Source organism: Mustela nigripes, chromosome 6 (assembly GCF_022355385.1).
Source record: "Mustela nigripes isolate SB6536 chromosome 6, MUSNIG.SB6536, whole genome shotgun sequence".
Taxonomy (NCBI): Eukaryota; Metazoa; Chordata; class Mammalia; order Carnivora; family Mustelidae; genus Mustela; species Mustela nigripes.
In genome coordinates this window covers 9,525,210-9,541,210 of record NC_081562.1, presented here as the reverse complement: position 1 = coordinate 9,541,210, position 16,001 = coordinate 9,525,210, and the positions used below count along the sequence as shown (strand labels likewise).

The window sequence follows — 16,001 nt, the reverse complement described above, 5'->3', positions numbered from 1 at the left end:
ACTACAACTGTAAAATGAGGACAATTTGCGATTTTATTTGTGATGTTTACAACTAGCTTCGTGTATGTAGAATTAGATTGTCTTTCCAATTCCGCAGCCATCTATATCCTAATGCACTACGTGTGTTCTTTTCTTCAGAGCTTCAGCGACAACCACTAAAATCTTCCACTGCTCCTGAGTTTTTGGTGGACAGGTCAAAGCCAGCAGAGAATTAGAAGACACAGTAAAAATGCTTTTCAGCACATCACTTTTTACAGAATCTGGTTACCATGTGACTGAAAGTGTAAAAGTTGGGCTTATGCTGAAGGGAAGTTCAAATCAATTTTTAAGTATTTGTTAGCCGATTACTATAGGGAATTGATTATTATTTTAACCAATTACCAGTGCATTGCGGTATCCTATACGGAGTTGTAAAACCCATCCGTATTACAAGTAAATGTAAAACATAAATAAGAAGGCAAAATATAAACATTTAAAAAGGAAAATATCAGGAGAGAGTAGTGTATACGTAAGAGCAACTAAAGGAGGGGCACCGGGGTGGTGGTGCAGTGGGTGCAGTGGCCAGCTTTTGGTTTTGGCTCAGGTGATGATGTCATGATCCTGGGATCAAGCCCCACAATAGGCTCTGTGTTCAGTGTGGAGTCTGCTTGAGGTTTTTTTCTTCCTCTTCTTCTGCCCTTCCCCCTGCTCATTCTCTCGCTCTCTTTCTAAATAAATAAATAAAATCCTTAAAGAAAAAAGAAAAGAAAAGAAAGAAACTAAAGGAATGAGAACATTCCATTGGGGCTCTTGAATGTCCTTGTTCCCCTAAGCTGTCCTCCCTACTCCTTCTTGCAGAAGACTTGGCTCCTAAATGTTCCTCTCTATCATTCCTGATAAAATCCAGATTGCTCAGGGGTGCCTGGGTGGCTCAGTTGGTAAAGCCTCTGCCTTCAGCTCAGGTCATGACCCAGGATCCTGGGATCGATCCCATCAGGCTCCCCAGAGAGCCTACTTCCCCTCTCTCTCTCTGCCTGCCTCTCTACCTACTTGTGATCTCTGTCTGTCAAATAAATAAATAAATGAAATCTTTTTTTTATTTGACAGACAGACACAGCGAGAGAGGGAACACAAGCAAGGAGACAGGGAGGAGCAACCTCCCCACTGAGCAAGGATCCTGATGTGGGGCTGGATCCTGGGACTCTGGGATCATGCCCTGAGCCAAAGGCAGACGCTTAGCAATTGAGCTACCCAGGCGTCCCTAGATAGTAAATTCTATAACAGATTAAGAAGGACGAGGTTATTTACGTTGGGTAATTAGAGAAGATTAGAAAAGGTAGGCCTTCAAAGGAGAGCCTTAAAGGATTTGTGTGATTTAGGAAGACTGAGGTAGAGACAGACGGATCAAATATCCAAGGAGGATAGAAATATACCATGAAATTCCTCTATGACTAATCAGATTCACATTTAAGAGTGAGAGCAAAATAAAGGCATTTTCAGACATGCTAGGGCTCAAAGCTTACCATCCAGATTACTTTTCTGAAAGAATGACTTGAATAGGTATGCAGAGAAAACAAAGATACGGGGAAGAAAATTAATGAATACCTTTATAGTTAAGACTAACTGTTCCTCTCTATCATTCTTGATAAAATCCGGATTGCCCAGGGATGCCTGAGCAATGTACAAAGTTTGCTGATGTACAAAGTTTTCATGTTTTAGAGACAATTTTAGAGAACAGATTGGATCCCTTTGCCTCTACTAGTGGTAATAGTCAGTAGTGAGCTTGGAGAGCTAGGTTGGGGCTTCATTGTGAATGGCCTTACAAACTTGTGTGCAAGTCTTTTCTATTGTTAAAAACAATTTCCTCTGAACCTGATACCTCAAACTGCTGTATTTCTTCTTCTATTTATTGGTTAATAGCACACTGGCTCCATTCTTTACTGTTCATTTGCAACAAGCTTCCACCATCTTCTGGAACTGCAAATGCTCTCTTGGATTCCTAATTTCAAATCTCAGTGATCTTTCTCAGTTTGTGCCTTTTCTCTCTCTCTTGCTGACTACCCTTTTCTTCTTTAAACTTTCCTTTTGCTTAGCTTCTACGACAGATTTCCTTCTACTTCCTCTGTCTCTATGGCATCCTCTTTTTGAGTCCCTCTTCCTAAACTTAGGCACACAGGGAAGTGATAGTCTCAGGTCTCCTCTTATCTAAGTTCTCCCGCCCTTTCGTTTATTCCATCTATATATCTCTGGCTCTACCCCTTCTCAGACAGAGTCCAACATTTCCAACTGCCATGTGGATGTCCTCCTGTTTCTCATACTTTACACACTGAAATGAAACACACCTTTTGTCTGAATCATGACCCTTCCAATTCTGTCTTTAGCATCATTTCTCTCCCAATAGCTAGATAATACACCTGATAATTTCTCAAACTTCTCTTTGATTTGCCTACCAAATACAGTCATCAAGTCCTATCAATTTTCCCAATATTTCTTGTCCCTTTTTCCTTTTTAAGATCCTTATTTGATCTCCATACCCAACATGGGGCTCGAACCTACAACCTTGAAGTCGAGAATCACATACTCCCCTGACTGACCCAGCCAGGCACCCCTTGTCTTGTTCTTTTTATACAGGCTTCCAGCCTAGGTCAAGCTCTCATTACTTGCCTAGAATATTGCAAAAATATCAATTTATACCCATCATCTGGTTTTAAAGCCCTTCATATCTAAGACCCAAATCATCTTTCCAGCCTTAATTCTGAAACATCTTACATTTCAATTAAACTACAATTCTTCCGGGCGCCTGGGTGGCTCAGTGGGTTAAGCCGCTGCCTTCGGCTCAGGTCATGATCTCAGAGTCCTGGGATCGAGTCCCACATCGGGCTCTCTGCTCAGCAGGGAGCCTGCTTCCTCCTCTCTCTCTCTCTCTCTCTGCCTGCCTCTCTGCCTGCTTGTGATCAATCTCTGTCAAATAAATAAATAAAATCTTTAAAAAAAAAAAAAAAAAAAAAATAAACTACAATTCTTCCTGTGACCCAACCACATTCTGCCTTTTCCCATCCTGTACTTTTGTTCTCTTCTTTCTTTTCCCTTTATTTTGAACCATGACTTTGAGTCAACAATCTTCCTCCACCTATTAAGTACCATCTTTGGAGAAGTAAGAGGACTAAAAACAAATAAAATATAAGTCCCTCTCATGTATTCATTTTGTGAATTTTACACCAAATACATCTAGAGAAGTGAGACATTTTTAAAATAAAAAGTGACTTGAAAACTCTACCAACAACTGATTTCCCTGTGGCTCTTCTCATTATTGCTGGTTTAGGGGATGATTATATGAATGATATACTTCAAACTTTCTTTTATAGTAACACTACTACATCACACTACTCTGCAAGCAACTTATTTAAATAAAAAGGTTACAAAGTATTTTCTGTATCAATGAAGATAATCTTTCCTCCTGAATAGCCACCTGCTCCTGGAAGTTGAGCTGTCACTAGGAAGCAATTAAAAAAAATGCAATAATATTAATAGAATTGAATAAACTTTGCACAAGCAAATATATAAATTAACAGGATTTATGTTGGTTGCAACCCTTTTGTCAATCTGGCAAAAAATCATGATCCTTTAATTTCTAAACAGCATGTTATATTTTTATATTACTAACCAGTGGTAAAACTATAAGTATTCTATCAGCATGATAATTTAACAAAGAATGTCCATATCTCTCACAATCTTTAGTTCTCCTAAAGAATAGAATTTAAATATTACTTTTTTGTTATAAGAAATAATCACAAATATAATTTATGCTATATAACCCATTTGAGTCACCTTTCAATTAATGCATGTCAAAATTTAAAATGCATTTTCTTTATAGGTATTAGTAATTGACACGAAGGAATTTCTTTATATTAGAATCATGGATTATTTCATTTATTTTTCAAGACAACCCTAACTTTGGCACTATCATTATACCTATTTTACTGACAGGGAAAATTCAAAAGGTGAAGAATTTGCCCAAGGTCACACAGTTATTAATGGTAGAGCCAAGACTGGGGCCAGGTGCTTTGATTCCAGAATCTACTTCTTTTCTTTCTTTCTTTCTTTCTTTTTTTTTTTTTTAAAGATTTTATTTATTTATTGACAGAGAGAGAAATCACAAGTAGGCAGAGCAGGCGGCAGAGAGAGAGGGGGAAGCAGGCTCCCCGCTGAACAGAGAGCCCAATGCGGGGCTCCATCCCAGCACCTGAGCAGAAGGCAAAGGCTTAACCCACTGAGCCCCCCAGGTGCCTCCAGAATCTACTTCTTAACTGCTTGGCCATGCTCCTTCTGCTTAGGTCAAAGAAATGCGGAGTAACATCTTTGTACAAAAGGAGGTATTTTTGTTTATTCTGTTTTAGAAAATTTTATTTTTAAGTCTTTCCTAAGGCCAAATTTACTTCATGGAAAGTTAGAGATTCTAGACCTCAACTGATTTTGGGACATTCTTGTTGATAGAATATAGAAAAGATGGATTGGGAAAAATGGAGACAGTGAGGGCCTCTACCCACCACCAGCACTACACTCATATACCCTTTCACTTCCTCCTGGTTTCCATTCAGGTGTTCAGAGCGCAGAGTGCAGCACATACAACATTACCTCAAGCGTCAAACATTCAAAGACTGGCTTTGGTATTTGTGTAACCATAGGCAGGTTAATTTCCTTGCAAATTCCAGATTACCTGAGATTATATAAAGTACTAGGCACAAAGTACATTAGTGACTACTATGATTATTATCGTTATTGTGGTTGTTATGTATCCTTACCACAGAGGGTATGAGAGAGCTGGGTTTTTCCAGTACGAAATTCTGTGAAATATAGAAAAAAGCAAAACCACATAGTTAATTTCTAGATATTTTCATAAAGAACAAAATACAGTCTCAGAGTATGATTTTCTTTCCAACTGTCAAATCTTACACCTAAAGTACCACTGTGTCATGGATGAAGCCAGCAATACAAGGTGTTTGTTCATAGAACTGTCCTTTAGAAAAAATTTATTTAAACCAAGTTTTCCTTAGTCATTGTGAGGTAATGGAAAAGAGGACATGGAAGCTCCACCCCTCTTCCCTCATACCTTCTCCTACTCATCTTTTCCCTCTAAATGTTCATCTGTAGCCTTTATCACGTTTAATAAAATGGTAAACATGAGTGAGTGTTTCCCTGAGTTCAGTCAGCTGCTTTAAGAAACTAATCAAACCCAAGGAAGGGGACACTGGAACTTTGGACCTACAGCCGGTTTGTCAGAAGCACATTTTTAATCTGGGCTTGTGACTGGCCTCTGAAGGGGGGGAGGGATTCTTATGGGACTGAGTCCATACTTAGCCTGTGGAATCTGGCACTGTCTCTGGGTAGGTAGTGGCAGAATTGACTTGAATTCTTGGATACCCTGCAGGTGTCCAAGAATTGCTTGTTGTTGTCCGGGGAAACGTCCATATATTTGGTGACCAGAAGTGTCAGAAGTGAAGTGTTTGTGTGAATAGTGAAAGAGACTTACAGGGAAAAAAAAATACACAGTAGGAAAGAACTGGGTTTTCCCTATATAGGGGAATAAACCCGAGTTTTTTCATTTTAGTCATAGAAATGAAAGTTTAAGACCCTACCACAAGGAAGGAAAGCCTGGGGTTGTCCCACTGTACTGAGATCCTCAAAGGAAGGCTGAAGTAGTCTCAGACTGGTGGCATGCCCTACCTTCCAACAGAAGCAAATTCTCTCTGGAGAAAAACTTCCCCAACTCACCAGTTTAGGTCCAGTGAGCTCCCGTAGATCAAAATCAGGCAATAAGCTCAGAAATATCAATAAATACACAAGAGAGCAAGCCATTCAACCCTGACAGTTGACAGGAATAATAAAAAGCAGATTTATTTCTCTTTGTCAACAGAAATATCAACAGCAACCACAAAAAACAGACTAGTTCCCCAAGGATTGCAGATACTGGAGTTGCAAGGCGCAGCATATACAATACCTGTGTATGAATTGTTATGAAGAAAAATAAAGGGGCCCCTGGGTGGCTCAGTTAGTTGAGTGGCTGCTTTTGGCCCAGGTCATGATCTCAGGATCGTGGGATGAAGCCCTGCATTGGGTTGGGTTCCCTGCTCAACAGGGAGCCTACTTCTCCCTCTCCCTCTGCTACTCCCCCTACTGTGCTATCTCACTCTGTTTGTAAAATAAATAAATAAATAAATAAATAAATAAATAAATAAATAAATAAAATCTTTTAAAAATTTTAAGATTTTATTTTTAGGAGAAGAAAAATAGGAGAAGATAGAATCAGGGAAGAAAAAAAATCTACTATGTCCATGGAACATGCATATGCTAGAAATAAGATTGGTCTCATTACCCAGCTACTTTCTGAAGGAATGAGGAAAAAAAATTATTTTTTCTTTTATGGAAGTCAGAGATTTAAAAAATGACAAAAGCCAATAGGACCTCTCTGTTAATGATGGAAGGTCTTTTAAGCTCAGGATGATCCTGTATTATAATTGAGATTTCAACATAAGTTTCAAAGTAGATATTCAACGTACTCTTGGTTGTTTTAAAATTATATATGTATGTGTGTATATAATTTCTTTCATATAACAAAACAGTAAGGTTCTACTTACCTCCAAAAGCTTCTGTGATTGCCATGCTTTCAATTCCACCTCCTAGCAACTTACTGGAAATAAAAAGTAAGCATTAGTAAAAGGAACAGAAACAGAGAGATCAAGAAAGGAGAAAGTGTGCCATTAATGTCGTATCTGTCTGTCTCTCTCTCTCTATCCACCATGGGCAGGAATTCTTGGCTGAACAATGACATGCTAACTCTTTAGAACACAGATTCTGCTGTATATGGGCAGTGGATCAACAAAAGGTCAAAAAAAATCTTTCGTTGTTCTTGTTCTAGCTTCTAGGTACCAATAGGAAATAGGCTACATAGGCTCATTCTTTAGAACTGAAGCTTGAGCAAATGGTTTTAGTTATTAACTGGGTTGTTCACATTGTGCTTGGGACTATGTTTCCAAAAGTCAACTGAATACACATTCAGTGGGAGAACAGATAAGAAACAGTAATAAGTAATAAGCAAAATATGTCATAAGTCAGAGGTTATTAAATTTATGAATAAAAATTAGATCCAGAAAGGAGATAAAAAGTGCAGAGGATGAAGGATAAATAAAGATTTTATTTATTTGACAGACAGAGATCACAAGTAAGCAGAGAGGCAGAGAGAGAAGAAGGGAAGCAGACTTCCCACTGAGCAGACAGCGTAATGTGGACCTTGATCCCAGGACCCTGGGATCATGACCTGAGCCAAAGGCAGAGGCTTTAATGCACTGAGCCACCCAGGCGCCCCAAGGCAGGGAGTTTAAATAGTTAAATAAAGTGACCAGAAAAGACCTCACTGAGTAGATATTTTAGCTAAGATCTAAAAGAGATAACAGCAAGCCAGGTAGATATAGGAGGAAAAAGTGTTCCAAGCAGAAGAAATGGTAAGGGCAAAAGCCCCGACGCAGGAGTGTATCTGGCATGTTCTAGAAATAGCAAAGAAGTCAGTGTGGTGCATAGCAAACTGAAAAAAGGATAAAAGATGAGATTAGATTTGAGAGGATTTTGGCTTTTGCTCTGAAATGAGGAGTCATTAGAGTAGTTTTGGGCAGAGAAATGTCATGATCTGACCTAACTGGTATTTGTTTGTTTGTTTGTTTGTTTGTTTGAAGAGAGTTGGGGGAGGGGCAGAGGGAGAGCATCCCAAGCAGACTCCCCGCTGAGCACAGAGGCTGAGAACACGGAGCTCAATCCCATGACCCTGAGATCATGATCTGGGCCAAAAACAAGAGTTGGAGGCTCAACCAAATGAGCCCCTGACCTAAGTTTTAAAGGGATCATTCTGTCTCCTGTGTGAAGACTAAATACTAGGGGCAAGGTCTGAAAAAGAGAGAGGTTAGAAGTTATACTACTCCAGAGGTGAAGTTAATAGGTAATTTAAACTAGTGATTGAATTCTTATTTCCTCTTTTTTTTCTATACACACACACACAGGAAAAAGATATAAACATTATAATGGAAGGTTTCAAACATAAACTAACATGGACAAAACACTATAATAATGAGCCATCAAAGGGCACCTGGGTGGCTCAGTGGGCTAAGCCTCTGCCTTTGGCTCAGGTCAGCAAGGAGCCTGCTTTCCTCTCTCTCTGCCTGACTCTCTGCATACTTTGTGATCTCTGCCTGTCAAATGAATAAATAAAATCTTAAAAAAAAAAATAATGAGGGGTACCTAGGTGGCTCAGTGGATTAAAGCCTCTGCCTTCAGCTCAGGTCATGATCCCAGGGTCCTGGCATCGAGCCCCACATCAGGCTCTCTGCTCAGCAGGGAGCCTGCTTCCTCCTCTCTCTCTGCCTGCCTCTCTGCTTACTTGTAATCTCTCTCTGTCAAATAAGTAAATAAAATCTTAAAAAAAAATAACGAGCCATCATGAACCTCTCACTTAGCTTCAACAGTTATCAACTATGAACTCATGGTCAATCTCTTTTCATATAAACCTCCAACTACATCCTTCCCTTTTCCTGTTATTTTAAGCAGATACAGGACAACATATCATTCATCCTAAATATTTCAGTAGGTATCTCTAAAAGACGTATGTTCTTATTTTAAACATAATCGTATCATCATTATTACCTAAACAAGTAGTAATTCCTTAATAGCAACTATACAGTAGGTGTTCAATTTTCCAACTATCTCATATTTAGCTTATTTTTTAATACTGTGCTTGAATCAGGATCCAAATGAAAACTACATATTGGGGATTAGGTAATATGTCTTTTATTTTTATTTATTTTTTTTAAAGATTTTATTTATTTTATTTGACAGAGAGAGAGATCACAAGTAGGCAGAGAGGCAGGCAGAGACAGAGGGGGAAGCAGGCTCCCTGCTGAGCAGAGGGCCTGATGTGGGGCTCGATCCCAGGACACCGAGATCATGGCCTGAGCCGAAGGCAGCGGCTTAATCCACTGAGCCACCCAGGCGCCCCAGGTAATATGTCTTTTAAATCTCTTTTAATCTCTAGGTCTTCTCCTTGACTGCATATGTTTTTTGATTCTTTGTAATTTATTTGTTGAAGAAACTGGGTGGTTTGTTTTAGAAGGTAGAGCACACTCTTAATGAGTAAGAGTTACGGTGTGAGATGAAAAAAAAAAAAAAAGTGCCAAGGATGACACCAAGGTTTTAGTTCTGAGGATTAGAAAAGAGGCAAATCCGAGAGGAGGGAGGCTTTGGGAGGTGCAGATCTGGGACAGATAACAGAAGTTTGGATTTGGACCTGTGAAGTCTGAACTGCCTGGGAGACATCCAACTGGAAGCAATATTTGACTATGAAATCCTTTTTTCTTGGAATACCTTATGAGGACAGGGTTTTGAGGAATACTTTGTAGAAATACTGCTTTTGTTCAAATTGCTCTTGGCCACTCGTCTAACCTATGAACTAGTAATTCTGCCTAGGAAGGTAAGGGGATAAAAACACAACTTAGTCAACTTGCATTAGGAAGATGATAACTATGTCTTAGGAATCTTGAGGCAGTAAATAAAAAGGGAAGTTAAAGCAGTTGATGCTAAAGAGAAAAAAAACCCACTGGATTATTTCTTCTAAAATATTCAATATAAACAACTGATTTTTAAGTGAAACCAAAAGTGAAATGGAATCTCCTTTATCAACAAGGAGAAAAGAAAATGAAAAGTTAAACTGATTCTCAAGACGGTTTTTTAAAATACAGGCTGACTCAGAAACTACTTATATTTTGGGTCTGGATTTCTTGTAACAAATTTAATCTTGCTTCTACAAATTGTCTGGAATTTGTTTGCTTCAGTAGACTTTTGGAAGAAAAAAAACTACAGAAAAAGAAACTATCTCTAACAAACTCAAGAAAAGAGATACAACAATCCAAAGATTGTGTCTAGTGGTCATAAAAAATATGAGGTACACACTCAAATTCCTGGCTCCCAGTGGTGATATGGAAAACCATCTTTCTCTTCTCACTGTACTCAAAGGCAGTCAAGAATCCTGGCTCCTACAAAAAGACAAAAGGAAAGGTTCAAAGGGGTATAAGATGATAGTTTCGTTTCAAACACTGCCCAAAACTCTCTACTTGGTTATCAGGGTAATCATTTGATATGAGCTACAGTTCATTAGTCTTTGAAGGCAGCAAAAGATTGTGGTTAAGAAAACGGACTCTGAAGCTACTCTATCTAGGTTCAAAATAAGTGTCTAATACTTATTAGTTGTACAACTTGGGGTAACCTACTTAATCGTGCTGTTCCTCAGTTTCCTTGTTTGGACCAAATCAGGATAAGAACCGTGATAAGTCAATCAGAGAAAGACAGTTATCATATGCTCTCCCTGATATGAGGAATTTGAGAGGCAGAGTGGGCGGTTTGGGGGGTAGGGAAGGAAAAATGAAACAAGATGGGATCGGGAGGGAGACAAACCACAAGAGATTCTTAATCTTACAAAACAGACTGAGGGTTGCTGAGGGGAGGGGGGTGTGGAGAGGGTGGTTGGGTTATGGACATTGGGGATGGTATATGATATGGTGAGAGCCGTGAAGTGTATAAGCCTGATGATTCACAGACCTGTACCCCTGGAGCAAATAATACATTATATGTTAATAAAAATAATTTTTTTCAAAAAGAATAGTGTCTCTCTCATAGGGTAGTTATAAAGTTTAAATGAGGTATATTTATGGCATAAAGCAGAATGGTATTTTACTGAATGACTCAATTGATTTCATTGAACAGCATCATTTTCCACTCGCTCTGGAAGTTTCAAGGAGCACAAAAATTCCAGTGTTCACTATTCATGAGACAATATATATTGCAATGGTAGAAATACTACTTATTTGACAAATCAATGAGCTATAGCTGATGCAGTAGTCTAACTGGAAAGAAGAGGCCCGATGTGCTCTCATGACATGGTCTAATGTATTCCCCTTAAAATAAGGAGATTTTATTTATTTAAGATGGAGAGAGAGGGAGAGAGAGAGAGAGGCATGAGCACAAGCAGCAGGGAGGGGCAGAGGAAGAGGGAGAAGCAGCCTCTCTACTAAGCAGGGAGCCTGATGCAGGACTTAAATCTCAGGACCCGGGGATCATGACCTGAGCCAAAGGCAGCCGCCTAACTGACTGAGCCACCCAAGTACCCCTACTGTATTTCCCTTTTTGTTTTATACTATGACAGTGGCTTTCAAACTTTGGAGAACTTAAGAGGGTGTTAAAAAAAAAAGCCCAGGCCGGGGTACCTTAATGGCTCAGTCAGTTGAGTGTTTGATTCTTGATTTTGGCTCAGGTCATGATCTCAGAGTTGTGGGAGAAAGCCCTTCATCAGGCTCTGGGCTGGGCATGGAGCCTGTTGGGGATTCTCTCTCTTCCTCTCCCTCTGCTCCTCCCCCATCCTCTAAAATAAATAAATAAATAAAAAGTTTAAACTCACAACTATTTTATTTTATTTATCTGACAGAGAGAGACAGTGAGAGAGGGAACACAAGCAGGGGGAGTGGGAGAGGGAGAAGCAGGCTCCCTGCAGAGCAGAGAGGTCAACACTGGGTTTGATCCCAGGACCCCAGGACCACAACCCGAGCCAAAGACAGACACCCTATAACTGAGTCACCCAGGTGCCCTAAAATCACAACTCTTAAACAAAACAAAGCAAAAAAAACCCAAACCAAACCCAAGCCCTATCCTATTTCAATGAGTCTGGGACTATGTGTTCTTTATTAGCCAATCCAGGTCATTCTGATACACAACAATGTTTGGAACTACTGTACTATGAAATTAACTTCCTTCCCCACCCCCCACCATCTCTTTCTCTCTAAGAATAAACAGCTTTAGTTAAGATAGGATGCAGACTCTGGATATAGTAATGGATGCTTGAGAAGGAGAGGGATTCTTTTCTTTGATAATGGGATTTAATTTGCAAAGAAAATCAGACTAATTCCTATGAGCTATAACGTGGAAGTTTTGCAAACTCTGGGTACTGCTTGAGGGCAGTTGTGGAGCTGGCCTGTGGGTATACTGTCTGAATTTACTCAGAAGTTAGAGCAGCTGAGCTCAGTTCAGAGCAGTTCAGTTAGGCACTCTCCAAGTTCAGGACCATACCACCGCTGTCATCACTGCCACACTTCAGCTGCCTCTGGGTGAGCAAATCAAATGGTTGTCAATGAAGAGAGCTTCTAGGACTTGCTGGGAACGAGACTCTTACATACATACGTAGACATACATGGAGAGCCTTGTTCTGCAAAAAGAGAGACTGGTGACTCTGCACATTCCTGTTTCCAGCGATAGTGCCTCCACAGATCCCCCAAAAGGACAACACAAAAGCTTGAGTCAAAGACATGTTTTTGCTTGGAGCCTCTTCGTTGTATGGGCCACTCAGTGTGTGTGAGCCAGCAACAAGGTGTGAGTTCAGTTCAGCTTTAGCTGGTCTGCCTCAGTGACCATATTCTTGGTCATATTTATCTCGACCATACACATGCAGACCCACACTTAGTCTTTTTCTAACCGGATTCTCTCTCTTACTAATTGGCCTGTACCAGGAGACAGCAACTTCTTTGGTGCTAGTGCTTTGCAACAACCAAAGATACAATATTTGAGGTGACAAAGTGAAAACAAGGAGGAGTTAAGGCAGAGAAACAGAAAGGGAGAAAAATAAATATAAAAGGAGACCAAAAAAATTTTTTTGGTAAAAATAATTACCTTTTTAGTAGTATTCAAGTCTCTTAATACCTGTCTCAGTCTGTCAAAAATTAATTGTTGTTGCTTTGAACTGAAGTGATAAAAAGTTAATGTGAGGGGGTATAATAGATTGTGATCTACAGAAATTTGGGGTCCCCACAGTAGTTTCTGGTGTTCATGAGAAGTGTCTAAGGTCCAATGAGAAAGGCTATAGAGCCTCACAGACCCTTCTAAGCTAAAACAACAAAAAAAACTGATTTTGCTTACAATGAGTTTGTTGGCTGCCTCTTTAATTTTGTCCACTTTTGCTTCTGAGAGCCCTTTGACATTGCATAGTGCTCTTCTAGTTGTCATCTGTATCCCTTTGATGGTACAGATTCCTACGGACTTCAGTTTCTTAATGTCAGCCACGTTCTGTAAATAAAAGAATGGGTGCAGCAGATTGATAAAATGCCAGCCTGCAAGGCTCCCATACTATGTCATGTGCTTTTGAGTCCATCTCTTTCCACCAAGATGCCAATTTTATCCAAGCAGCCAGGTGGAACCCACCCACCATGTAGCCAAATGTTCTGGAAATATCTGAGTAGAACATATCCAGCACGCTGCCAAATGTTCTGGCTGTGCCCTGATTTCCCAAGAATGTTAGTGAGACCATGGCAATGTAACAAGGAATTCAAAAGAGAAGTCTGTTGGTGGAAAAGCTAGCAAATGTATCACACGTTCGCCCACTCAGTTCATCTCTTTCCTTCTAGAGAACTTCATTATGATTATGTTCTTTTAAAATTAAAATTTTTCCCCCTCGATCCTTGGAAAATGCAAATAGCTACATCACCAAAGGACTAGGATTTTCTCTTGCTCCTATTTTCTAAATCCAACTGAAAGAGATTAAATGTGAGGGCTTCAAAAGATAATGTCAGGGAAGTTTTACTATCAGTGAACTGCTGCTGAAATGCATCTACTTAAAGTCTGATTTCAGTCAACATTATTTACTCTGATCATCTGCCACAGAACTGAATTTTCTGTTGATGAAGACAGGGGTGGGTAGCTCTGAATGCCTCCAGTTGGACCAGTGGTTCTTGGCTGGGGACAGTATGCCCCCTTAGGACACCTGATAATGTCTGGAGAAGTTTTTGGTTGTCCTAACTAAGAGGGGTGTTACTGGCATCTAATGAGGGGTCAGGAGCCAGGGGTGCTGTAAACACTCAACAAATGCACAGGAAAGTCCCCTCCCCGCCCACTAGGAATTGCCCATTTCCAAATGTCAGTAGGGTCAAGGCTGAGAAACTCTGAATTGAACAATTTCACATTGAAAAATTACTTACATGGAAAATTGAAAAAATACTTACAATCCCATGTTTTTGTAACAGGTCAATGTCTTGAAACAAAGATTCCTGGAGGAGATGGAACAGAAAAAAAAAGAGCTTTGATTCTTCATATCCAGTTGTATCATATCTTTTAAAGAGTTAATTCAGTATTATGAGTCACTCCAAAATGCCTCAAATTCCACTTTCCTAGACAGAGCGAGTTGGGATCAATAATGTTTTTTCAAACACATTGTTATATACTTAGAAGATGCACCAACACTGAAAGGGCTGGGAAGCCCAGTATTTTAGTTGTGTCCTGTCCAGATTTTTAAGACCTTAACCCAAAGGAGTGGAACATTTAACCTCTTTACTTTTTAAAAATATATATATATATTTATTTGATAGACAGAGATCACAAGTACGCAGAGAGGCAGGCAGAGAGGGAGAAGCAGGCTCCCCACTGAGCAGGGAGCCCGATGTGGGGCTCCATCCCAGGACCCTGGGATCATGACCTGAGCAGAAGGCAGAGCCTTTAAACCACTGAGCCACCCAGCTGCCCCAACAGTTAACCCTTTTAAAACTATGTTTTCTCAACTTTCTGCCCCACCAGACCTTGAACTCCTTCAGTACCAGCATGGATTGATACCATTATGGCCATACCAGTTCGGTTATTAAAATACTTTCATGCTAGTTGCGAAGTAGCTAATCTTAGACCCCCTTGCCAAACAAGTCGTTACATATTTGTAATATTGCCTCTCCCTAGAACTATGTTTTCTTTCCACTCTTAGTTTCTAAAAATAATAGCCAACAGAGCAGCATTTTTGTGGAATGACTGAACGTCTACCCATGTTTCAGCATTCTAGCCATACCTCTTCATCTTGGAATCCTGGTTCTTCCAGCACGACTTGATCCTCCTTCATTGTGAAAGGTGAGCAGCAGAAAAATAATCAGTTCTGAGAAAATAAATATTATTTAGGAAATAGTCATAGATAAAAATCCTTTGCTCAGAGACCTCCCTGATTTCATTTCAAAGTCACCAAGGACCAGAAGAGGAATTAGAGAAACATTTCATTTAGAATGAATGGGCTGGCCTATCTGCTTTTTGCAGGGCATGTGACATTGTTTCTTTTGTGGGTGTATGTATGTGAGGGTGGGGAACTTAGTTTCTACTCCTTTTCCTGAAAATTGGTTACTTTTCTCATCTTTTGATTTCCTAAAGCACAGATATCATGACTGCTAATATCTTTTTTGTTGTCTTGGAATACTATTTAGTATTCCATGTTGCTGTTTAACCTTTCACGTTTATGTTAACAATACCAATTTTGTTAACAACACGAATTTTGACCTCATGTCATTCTTCCTGTATCTCTCCTGGCTCCTAGAACTTAGTCTAGCCTCAATCAACAGATTTTAACTTTCTCATATACGATGAGTGCCTTCCTGCCCTCCTAATTATGAATGGGCTCTCTTGCAACATATTTCTTTGTTTCTTAAGACATTAGCTCTATTTTGTTTTGTAATATTTACTGGTCTCAATTTTTTTTTAAGATTTAAAATTATTGTAGATACCCAATATTATGATAACATGAGGGCCAATAAGCAGATAAATGGAGTCTTAAACATTGTAGTAGTTGTTTTAAGATCTCGGGAATCTATAAGGCATGACCATAGAATACAATGTGGTCCAAGCAATCAGTTTTCTTGGTTTATTGTGTTTTCTCGCTTCCTACCAAAGTCACGGTTGGGGCCCAGGGGAAGGAACACCAACTACTACGGTAGACGTATGATTGCCGCCAGCTAATTCCGCTGAGCAGCACAAAATCTGAGGCAAAGAGAAGACGACGTGAATGGGATCTTCGGGAATACTGTCCCTCAGACAGGTAAACACATACAGGACGACCCTAAATTCCACACTGCCCTCATGGAAGAAAAAAATCTTTCATTTCTTCTCGCCTTGATAAAACGAAAGAGAGTTCTTTCTCAAGA

At 39.7% G+C, this 16,001-nt stretch overlaps 1 protein-coding gene across 3 annotated transcripts in view; it reads right to left on the bottom strand.

Annotated features, from left to right (window-relative positions):
* The window catches only part of DMC1 (DNA meiotic recombinase 1), a 39,919-nt gene that overhangs the window by 23,317 nt on the left and 601 nt on the right, over positions 1-16,001 (bottom strand). For all 3 annotated transcript variants that reach the window (XM_059404595.1, XM_059404596.1, XM_059404597.1), the window contains exons 2-8: positions 14,885-14,968; positions 14,058-14,102; positions 12,979-13,125; positions 9,970-10,052; positions 6,615-6,667; positions 4,782-4,823; positions 3,400-3,472 (exon numbers count right to left, since the gene is read on the bottom strand). In XM_059404595.1, coding sequence (XP_059260578.1) covers positions 3,400-3,472; positions 4,782-4,823; positions 6,615-6,667; positions 9,970-10,052; positions 12,979-13,125; positions 14,058-14,102; positions 14,885-14,935 — 494 coding nt within the window. In that variant the 5' untranslated portion in view covers positions 14,936-14,968. The remainder of the gene's footprint in view (positions 1-3,399; positions 3,473-4,781; positions 4,824-6,614; positions 6,668-9,969; positions 10,053-12,978; positions 13,126-14,057; positions 14,103-14,884; positions 14,969-16,001) is intronic.